The 11,273-nt window shown below is 39.5% G+C and overlaps 1 protein-coding gene across 4 annotated transcripts in view; it reads right to left on the reverse strand.

The window, feature by feature from the left end:
• LOC116671265 (protocadherin-15) overlaps positions 1 to 11,273 on the reverse strand; it is a 173,982-nt gene that overhangs the window by 141,809 nt on the left and 20,900 nt on the right. For 3 of the 4 annotated variants that reach the window (XM_032502392.1, XM_032502389.1, XM_032502390.1), the window contains one exon: positions 2,068 to 2,218. In XM_032502392.1, coding sequence (XP_032358283.1) covers positions 2,068 to 2,200 — 133 coding nt within the window. In that variant the 5' untranslated portion in view covers positions 2,201 to 2,218. Of the gene's footprint in view, positions 1 to 2,067; positions 2,219 to 11,273 lie in introns of those variants that run through there. The other variant, XM_032502391.1, reaches the window with a different exon arrangement.

The following is an 11,273-nucleotide window of genomic DNA, read 5'->3' on the forward strand; positions in this document are numbered from 1 at the left end:
ACACACACACACACACACACACACACACACAAATCAGAACACGTACTCAAGATACAACTCAAGCATAACTCTTTTAATGCCTTCTGTTTTGTCTTGTTTATATTCGCAGATAAGTCACTTTCAATTAAAACATCCAGTGAAGCACCGCCTACACACCGCAGGCTTCAAATGAATTCATAACCAGAGTCAAGTCAAGTACAGGAATCCACCAGAGCAGAGAGTTTGCATTTCAGCCTTCTACTTTCAGTTCGAGAAACATGTTAATGTTACGTTTGAATCCATCAACATTAGCTGGAGTAAGCCGTTACGAGTGCGCTACAAGTCAAACTGGATTCAGTAATGAGCATTAAAAGATTATGATCTTTATTAGTTCAAAAGTACAACAATTTTTCCAGGAAAAACAAACTGGAGTAAAAGGGTTTGGAGTCTGTTAAACTTTCAGCCCAAAAGCCAGATTTGACACAATGTGTGGTCTCTCACCCTCATTAAAAATATACTGGGACTCTTGTCACTTGGGAAACCGAATGTGAGTAAATATAGTCTTTTATTGTACCTTGGTACAGAGGCTAATTACAACATACCAGAACTCTTGTCACGCGGGGGTCAAAACAGCTCAAATCAACTGCTCATCCTGGGACTCGAGCTCATTAAAAACATATATGTCATGAGGGGACCCAAAATGAGTAACATATTGTCTGTCAACCCAGAAAATCCAGGCTCATTAAAACATACTATTCTTGTTATGTACCGATCTGCCAAAATAAGACCTCCAATCCGGTTTTAGAGACCCTATTTAGGAAACACAGTTTTATAGGCGTAATTGAATGCAGGTAGACAGATGGGTCAAGGAAGATCTGAATTTTAGGGAGTCGTACAGTATACTTCACTGAATTCACAGGAAACCCAACCACATTTGAAGCACACAGGCTCTCCTTCTCTGCAGATAAGCGTCTACACTCAGAGACGTTCACCTTTGGCTGCAAAACCCCTGTCAGCTAAATGGCAACCAGATAAATGGCAAAGACTAAAAGTTAAATGGAATATTAATATTCTGACATGTATGTAAATGTAGATTGGTTTTGTCCTTCGTAAAAGTGTTTTTGCCCATGTAGTTGACGGAGAAACAGTTAAAATTGTTCTGCAAAATGTAAATTTGTCTTGAGCTTTGTCAAAGTGTTTCACACTTTGTAATGTTGTTTTGCACTTCCCGGCCACCGTACAAATCGAACAGAAAGTCAAGAGAGTATTATGCTGAGCTCTTCCATCGGTGATGACTTAATTTCTGTCTTACCTTGCTTCAGTTTGCTCACATGTCAGGGTAATATGAATGTGGGTGCTTTTTAAATATTACATTTCCCTGCCATATTGATTGTAAAGGATTCAACCTTGTTCAAAAGCAAAGCCAAAACATCCCAATTGCCTGCTGGTGGCAAATAATTTACCCTTTGGCGCTGTTTGTTCAAGTGTTCATTCTTCTGATAAAGTTGGTTTCTCCCGATCACTACTGCGCAGACTCTGACTCCAAAATTACAAGATGGCAGCACCCATATATGAGATATTTGGGCTTCAATTTTTTACAGCGGGAGGAAATGGAATTGTCTGTCTCAGAATTCAGTGTAATCCATCCATAGTTGTTACGACATTGGTTGTTATTATTTACTTATGTAAGTGCAGCCCAGGCAGAAAATAGTGGTAAACGGGTGAAATGGAATAAGAACAAACAAAAAACTATAGTAAACAATATAATAAGAGGTAAAAGTGAATATAATACTCAACACCCTTTGACAAATTGTGTTGTGTGTGTCTAAACAAAGCCCTGTTCATCTATAATCATCAAAGGACTGATAATGAATTAAGAAACTATTGTGCCACACTAAAGGAGATATGCTCACTACCCAAGATAAGCCTGAAGTCAAAAAAGCCATGTGCACAATCCTGATATTAAATCCTAACTGAGTTGACTAGATTTAACTCTCAACAGAGAGAAAGTATGAAGACATACACACACAGTATAGAGTGACTGACAAAGTGATGGATAAAGAGAGGGAGGAAAAAGACTGCCTTTACCTTCCGTGTCTTGGCCGAGACAGGTTGATAGTAGCAGCAGATAAAGGACTCCCGTTCCCATTATGCTCGGCCATTTGACCGGGCCCCATGACAGTGGCCCCATTAATTGCGTTCTGACCATCTTCACCACCATGCTTCACCAAGCATCCAGCTGCGGACAGATTAGGAGAGAACAAACACAGGTCAGCCACAATCACCTTGTTTCTGACGACACAGTATGCAACATTGACAGCAGTCATTTTTAGATATTCCCTTTTCAAGTTACACCACCAGTGCTCTGGCTTTCAGTGAACAGCGATGTTAGTACATTAACATGCTCAAAAGATGACATCTGCCACTGAAAGAAAAAGCAGCATCATCACAGAGTTTGATGTAGCAGAACTGGATGTTCTCCGCCTATCCCTGCAGAAGTAAGCTTAGAATGAAGATGGCGCACTCCATTACATCCCCAAAGTGAGATGCCCTCACAATGTAAAGCTCAGATGGTGTTTAACATTCATTTTGTGGCTGCACTTGACATCACCAATCTGAAATGTTTGATCAATCTTTGTGCTTGTTCATCAAAGTAAATGATTGTTTCATGGGGATTGCCACCACAATGGGAAATACAGAAACCTGTGGATGATGATATAAAAGGAAATATTTTGCACAATGCAAAATGCCAGCGGTGGCAACAACATCTCAGATCTTGCAGCGGAAGATTTGACACGGAAAATTGGACATTTTGAAGGATGCCATACAGAAGAAAGAGTGAGAGAAGTGTGTGTGTGTGTGTGTGTGTGTGTGTGTGTGTGTGTTTAGGTTCAGAGTAATTACATTTTATAGGGTGAGCATGTAGTACAGCTGAAGGGAAAGTAGAAGGGTTCTTTGAAGTTTTTAGTCAAAGAAGCACGTGGGTATTGTCTGAGTCTCTGTATGTGAGTGTGTCTATAAATTCGATTGCTTTGTGGTAACGCAGTTCAAAGCCATCTGGCATCCACACTGCCCACGTACTCACTTGAACAAACATTTAAAGTGAGATGACAGAACAAAACAAGAAACCATTGCAATCAGCCGTGTTTGAAATGCACCACGGTTGAAATCTGTAGTTTTGAATGTGTGGTTTACAGTTTTGACAGCAGTGTGTTAGCATTTGAACTAAGTGCTGTAAATCCACTGTTGTGCAAGTTGTGGTTAGAGCCGTGGGATAGGTGGGTATAGTTTTGAAACTGTGTTCTAGCAATGAAAAACAAACTATAGTTTGGTCCACATGAACTGCTGCTGTGCTGACTGCAGTTATAGTTTTGCACGTTACTCCAGTTGCGCCCACTGTCGTCTAGCAATTGAAAAAAAACATTAACTTGTGCTGATTAACTGCTGATTAAATCTTCTAGCAACACTTGCAACTCAGCTAGGAATAAGTAACTTATTTTGTTTACTTCTGTGTGAAACTGAAGATCCTATGTTACAAAAATCACTGTAAATGATGCCACCACTATCACTAGACGCTGCATAGGTGCTGTGCGAGAACGGAAAGCTTATAAGGCGTAGCAAAAGTATCTTCCGTACATAGTATGATTCATTTTATACACCAAAGTGTATCACGATCCAGTGCTATGGTATGTAAACAGTTTGTTTCCGTCGCCATGGCAATAATGACAAGATTCTTTATTCTACAGAGAGAGGATATTCTGAATGCGACCTTATCTGAGACTAAATTCAGCTGCTCTTATTTAGTAAACACAACATTAACTGTTCCCCATCATGCAAAATCTGCCGCCTGTTTAATTAGAGCTGATTTATGAAGTTCCCGTGGCAGAGATTACTGTGACAGTGAGTCAGATTGCTATCGCCCTGCCCTCTGAATGGAGATGGAGCTGGCTGACAACGAAAATGTAATTGTGATATTCTACCAAACCCCAGAGGTAGAATCCAGCAGTCAAGGGGGCTTGGGGCAGCTTCATTTAGGGTACACAGTTTAGACTCACAATGCTACGGTGCTGCTCTTAACTTAACATATTAAACTCTGGTGCTTCAATCTTGTGCAGGTCGACTGCGATCAAGATGTTGCAGTGTCAGAGAAAGCCCTGTAGAGGAAACTGAGATCTGACATTGAAGAGATATTCTGTCTCAACAGCTAAGCAGATGGAATGATTTTTTTTCTTGGTGGCACTGATTTTTATGAATTGCCAGGGATCTCACTGTTTATGAATTTCAAACCTCTCTGAGTCCCTATCGCTAGCCCTGTTGATGTAGTTTATAAATAATTCTAGTAGTTTTTTTAATAAGGTAGAGTCTCCAGGCAACTAATCTCCGCATGGAACGCCTGGTAGTCAGATTGTGTTATTGGCAAGAAACTGATAGACACATGAGGCTGAGCTTGCATCAGTGATGCTCACAAGTCTCTGAGCTCGAGTCCAAGTCAAGACTCAAGTCTCTCGTGGCTATAATGTATCACCTCCTCCTCCTCCTCCTCCATGCAGACTGCTCAGAACACTGCGTAGCTACATATGAGGAATTAAGCAATAAAGCATGCAATATATTATTCTGACTCATTTATCTGTTATCATACAGTTATCAGCTTTGCTTAGTTCTTTGGTATGTAATCAGTGAAAACAGACTATAGCAATATGACAACAAAAAACAGGAATATTTTACTTTCAAGCTAATAACTGTGTTTTGCCTTGGCACGTAAACATATAGTACAGACCAAATATTGATGTACTTAGGGTATCAGAAAAATATTGCTAAAATGAATAACTAAACAATTTTTCACTTACAGAGCACAACCATGTAATGTGCACTGCGTCTACAAGTAATGACAGCCCATGAACTACTATAAGTCAACACATGCTCTAGACTTTCAAACCCAATGTAACGTTAACTCAAGGAAACTGTAGCATGTTACGATCAACAATAAACCTGTAACTGGTTTTCAGCCAACGTTAATTATTAAAGCTTCTGATGAATAGGACAGCAGCTGCCAATGCGGTCAACATGTTTGCTGTCCTTTCTCATGTGTGGCTTCTGGCCACGCACAGCAGATCTGCTACGTAGGTGGGCTATAGGTTACGCAGGGAGGGAATAACATTCAGCTCCTAAGTAGTCTCCAAAAAATAAAGATTTTTTATGAGTTCCGCATTTCGAGTCAGAAATCAGTCTCAAGTCAAGTCTGAAGTAGTCTCGCTTTGCAAGACACTCCTCCAAAGCACACTGAAGAAGGTCTGGCTACTCCACATAGCATTCAGGGATGGGAGGAAAACATGCCCTGGTTAAATGGCATTTCTGTAAACCAATCAGAATCATCATGGGTCGTGCTAAACTCGGCGTCAGCGGCATTTATGCTGGCTTGTGTTTAAATTGTATTAGAAGAACATAAACAGAGTTGCACACTGTCAAACTTACTAAGTAACAATGTTGCAAGGGAAAGAATCATTTTTTCATATTTCAAAATGACGGATGAGTTTTGGTCTGTTTAAAAAAAAAAAAAAAATTGAAAACCCCGGGTTATGTTATCACTCATGTCTGAGTGTACTGTAATGCCTTTTTCCTGAATCATGTTACACTCTCTACATCGCTGTCTTCGGACATGAAGTCACCTCGTGAGATTGATTATGCTGTCAAACACTTAATAAAATTCTGAACCTGTCAGTAGTAAAAACAAATCCCTTTCAGTGGACAGAAATCAAGGGTGCACAAATGCCTTATTAGTTTACATAGCAGCCCTGTTTGTGCTGGCCTGTCACTGAGATCTCGCTCAATACTGGACCAATTTCAAAGATTTTTTTTTTCAAATCAGCCTGTTAGACACAAATGCATGATGAAATGGGGTCAGGTGAAAAAAACAATGAAATTAACCTAAGCTTTAGTGCGTAACTGTTTTTATAATATTGGACGTCAGTTACATTAAAGCCATTGTCAAATGAGTTGATACAAAGCTAATTAAGACCATCAGCTCCAAACAATTCTCTCTGTATTTCTCAGTATGGCTATGTTCAGAAGATTGTGTCATTCTGTGACTTTCCCACGCAGAAACTCAAGTGAAGATAATTACCTACTCTGAAGAGTCTCCGTGTCCTCTTTGACTACTAGCAACTGCGTGGAGAAGGGGTGGGGGATGAATGATGGAAGGCTGCGTGTCAGGTACTTTATGTCTCTTTGTACCTAAATACCCATGTAAAACATAACCTGATACTGTTGATAATGTGTCCCAAATATTGTGTTATTCAAGCTTCTACTTTGAGGGTAGTAAACTTTGTTTATTGGCAGAAATGTAGTTTTCAAGTTAGACTCTCAGTTGAATCTAATGCCAGTGACAGCAACATTGGAACTTCAAGTGAGGGCATTAAAAACACTACATCTCTGCACTATCTTGCATAATTGTCCTATTAAATTCATGATGAATATTTGTTTATGCTAATTATGTTTCTCTTTAACACTGTTTTGCGAAGGTTAGAAAAAATAAATTATGTATATTTGAGCCATATTTTGTTGGACTCATGTAAACAAAAATGTTAATGTCAATGAGGCTTTCCTGGAAAATAAAGGTTAAAAAAGTGCTCTACTAGTGATATTGTCCACCATATTGTACACTACACTATTGTTACACACTGTAACACTACACACAATTAATTGGTAACTAGTGCAGTAAATAAAACCTTTTTTTTCTTTTCTTTTTTGTTTAAATGTATTATTCATTTAACAGGGAATGTGGTGAATACATTTACAGTATGTACTGCACCACATGCATCTAAAACTCTGTGGTCCCATTGCAGGGGCTGCTAGTGATGTGCAAGTTGATGCAATACAATCTCACACAGACAGTTGCATTAAATTAAAATATAAGGGATAAAAAAAAAAATTGCAACCAAAATAACTACACATTACACATTAAACAGTTAATTAACCACCACACCATCAGTTATCTAAAACACACTGTAATGAAAATCAAACAATTTGGCAACAATGTGAAAAAACAGATCCATAATACCACTGCAGCATTTCTGTATGAACCCCTGTTTATCATTTGAGCCCCATTTAGAATGATGTTTTGACCCTAATTGTGAGATTGTATGTGGCCAGCTTATGTTTAATTCCCTGGTAAAGTTCTCAAAGCGCTGTGGCAGACAATAGTAGGCCATGCTGTAAGCGTCAGTAACCAGGATGAAGTGTATTAGGGCTGAAGGCGCTTCTCCTCTGGTGGAACTTCAAAAAGTTCTATTTCTCCAGAGGGATAGGAAATCCACCCGACAGAGAGAGACACTCACACAAAGGAAATGAGGAGGAGGAGAGAATAAGAGAACCATGGAGATGCAGTGGAAACAGAGGAAGGGAGAGAGAACAGAGAACAGGAGAGATGTGGCAGAAGGTAATAAAAGAGATGACACAAGATTACATTAGAAAAGAGGAAAAGAAACGCAGCCAATACCAGACAGAAAGACAGAGAGAGAGAGAGAGAGAGACAGAAAGACAGACAGACAAACAGACAGAAAAAGTAAGAAAAGCAATGAGACAGAGATTGCAACACGCACTTTAAAGGCCACTAATTTCATTGAACACCAAGAACCTCTCATTGACATAGGGATGGCAGGTTGGGGGAGAAAATGAAAAGTGGGTATAGCAGCGGCTGAGGATGGGGTGGAGAGTAGGACATGAGAAACAATGGCAGTCTGAGGAAAAAAAAATTGAAAAGAAAGAGTAGGGCATTTGAGAAAATAACTAATACATGAAAAACAAACTTACGAAAGCAACAAAACTTTGACTTTAAAACAGAGGAGATATTGATAGAGAATATGTGTCTGAGTGTGTTAAAAATAGTGACATAAAGAAGCTAAGTAACAACATGGAGATTTAACCTGAAACAATGAGAGAGAGTGAGAGATGTTGACATGCTGTTCACTTCCTTGGTGTTTGTGATCAGCTTCCTGTCATTGCATGTGACTGATAAGACTTTGTTACAGTAACTCTAAACGACTGCATGTGCAGGAAAAGACAACAAATATAAACATGTCCCTTGTACTGTCATAGCCGACATTTGTCTATTTCTCTTTCTGTCAGTCTATCTGTTTGCCTGTTTGTGTTGTGTTTCTGTCAGTATCTGTCTGCTTTGCAGAAAGGCATCTTTCACAGCTCATCTGCTGCCAAAACAAGACTAGAAATTTCTTCTTCTTTTTTTTTTATTTCATGCGATGGCTGCCAGCCTCATGCAGATCGTCTTATTATGCGTGGTTTATTTTGTTTAGTTAGGACACAGAGTGAGTGAACTGTGACTCTTTGGTTACAGGATGGTCTGTCATGGAGCCATGCTGCTGTACATTACATTACATTACATTACATGTCATTTCGCTGATGCTTTTATCCAATGCTGTAGTATGTCAGAGGCCACACGCCACTGGAGCAAATACAGGTTAAGTGTCTCGCTCAGGGACACATCGGTTGGGAATCAAACCCAGATCACCCACACCAAAGGCATGCATCATATGCGCCATCACCACCAGAGATGGGAAGTAACGAAGTACAAATACTTTGTTACTGTACTCAAGTAGATTTTCAGCTATTTTTACTTTCTTACTCTTTATTTTTGTGGGGCGACTTGTGATCGCACCGGCAGGCACAAAGCGTAAACCGGATTTTAAGAACCACAACAGAACGGAAAGCATAAGGAAACTTTCTAAGTAGGACCTTAATCAAATTATTATAAGTGATGAGGAGACACGAGGGCCTAAGACAGCAGATGAAACCCCTTTAGTTTTACAAGAGGTGTTGTCATGCCGGAAAATAGCGCGGACACGCGCCACACACCGCGAGCGGTTGCGCGCCGCGTGCCACACGGAGAAAAAAGTGAGAGAAAAGAAAGAGACAGCTGTCTGGAGGATAATCAGCTGAGATTGTGTGTGCGTCTTTGAGAACTGTAAGTCATATAACTCATGTTGTCAGTTCACTTAAGCCGTTAATAGTCAATAGTTCTTCACATTTAAAGAAGTTAGCTAGTGATTGGTGTGTTCTTCACCTGTTAGTAGTTTGCACGTTGGTCTTAATGAAGCATCAGCACTTCCACCTGCTATTCGCATGAGTTTGTTTTTTTTACTGAACTAGATACTGTAGTTCAATTGACAAGGTGGATGGAAACTTAGCTAGAGAGAAGTCGTCTCCGTCGTTTTAACAGACACACCTGGGGCCAAGTGTGGAACCAGAACAGCTTAATCCAGTCCTAATCTAGTCCTCAAATTCACATCATTTCTCTGGAGTTATCGTTATATGTTTACGTCATCAATACCATATTCAATCTAAATGGATGGGAATATATCTACTGTACGTTGCATTTGACGCACGACTAAGACAACTCAACAGATTCTGCATTCTGCATTAATTCCCAGCAAATCAATAAGGCTTGATGGTGCTAACGTTAGCACATAGTAGTATGGATGGCGACACTAATTGAAAAGGAAGAAAACAGAGATCCGGCAGACAAACAGCAAGACATTCCCATCATCCTTGACCTTATCTGAAAGAGATGTTTGAGATAGTAGGCATCAAGAAGTGCCAATGTGCTGGGGAACTTCTTCATTAATGTCTGTTTAGTCATTCATATTTTAATCCTTTATTTTCTTTCCAGAAGCCCTATTTGAGCACACACATAGATTAATTTAAATTTTAAGGAGAAGATTACAAATAGAAACTGGATCTGTGAATTCTCACAGAATCACAACTGAATTCATATCTTGCTAATGAGTCAGAATCTTATTATATGTTATGTTTTAGGCATATTTACAGACATCCATTTAAAATGTAGCCATTGCTATATAAAGACCTTGTTCTCCAGTTCCTCAGCGTCTTTCTAGTAACATTTGTGTGCTCCAGGTAGCTTTGCATAAAAAATGGTTGTCATTCGCAAGGCTACTTTTACTTTTATACTTTAAGTACATTTTCAAGCCTGTACTTTGTTACTTTTACTTGAGTAAAGAAGTTTAATCGGTACTTCCACTTTTACAAGAGTATTTTTTGACACAAGTATCTGTACTTCTACTTAAGTACGAAAAGTGAGTACTTTTCCCATCTCTGATCACCACCCATTACACCTAAACACAAAGGCGGAACCTGCAGATTCACAGCACAATTTCCTTCTGTTCAAGGACAGTGCCAGAGGGGAATCTGGAATCTGATAGGCCATCGCTGGTGACCCCCCCTACCAGAGTGAGAAGGTATTCATAGTTTGCTTGTTAGTTTAATGGATGAATTACTGAACGGGCATAGCCTTCCCTTGGACCAAAGCCCCTGTATGGTAACATGTTTTGTTGGTAAATGAAACAAAATACAAAGACACAACATAACTCCAAAGTCACACAATAAGACAACAAAGTGAAGGAAAACAATCACAAAGAGAGACAAAATGACCACAAAGAGATGGGAAACGGCTAAAAAAGACCCAACAGCCGCAGGTCTTGCTCCTATTGAGGATTGCTGCATGGCCTTTTAAAGGTCTAAATCCAGCGCTTGTTGTCTGGACTATTTTGAATTATAAATAGTAGCTATAGAGTGATGTTTTTCATAATTTTTAAACGAATATTTAAAGCATTCTTTTATTATAATTACAACACATATACTAATTTCCCAAATGTGCCCCCCTTCTTTAAAACTGTGCCCCAGTATGTTTATTTTCCAATTTTCTTAGACTCTCACTCTTCTCTTTTGTGTGAATGATTGTGTAAGATTTCAAGATGAGGTCTTTGAAACACAGGACAAGACAGTGGCTGCCAGAAGTTTGTCAAGTATAAGCAGACAAGCGTCAAGCTAAAATGCAATAAACAGCGTTCATAACATAATCGAAAGTAATTAGATGATGCATGTAGGTTAAAGCAAACCGTATTTGCAAATACAAATACCACTGCACATTTGCATTTGTTCTAATTCAATTATGTGCACTTCAATTGTCTGTGTGAACAGCCATAAAACCATTTAGAAAAGGTTTGCAACATGCTGATTATGGACTACATCTACCGCAGGTGGCAGTATCATAGAGCACAAACACTCATACACACCTGTTGTGTTGACCAGGCTGTCCAATAAGCTAATGGTGGGGCACTTTGCTGGTCTCGTTCTGCCAATCTCACAGAGACAGTCAGCAACTGTGAGTGTGAAGAGGCAGCATCCACAACGCCACAAAAGTGATTGCACACAGGAATAACAGAGGACAACCGAGAGAGAGAGAGAGAGAGAGAGAGAGAGAG

The sequence above is a fragment of the Etheostoma spectabile genome, chromosome 21, assembly GCF_008692095.1.
Source record: "Etheostoma spectabile isolate EspeVRDwgs_2016 chromosome 21, UIUC_Espe_1.0, whole genome shotgun sequence".
Taxonomy (NCBI): domain Eukaryota; kingdom Metazoa; phylum Chordata; class Actinopteri; order Perciformes; family Percidae; genus Etheostoma; species Etheostoma spectabile.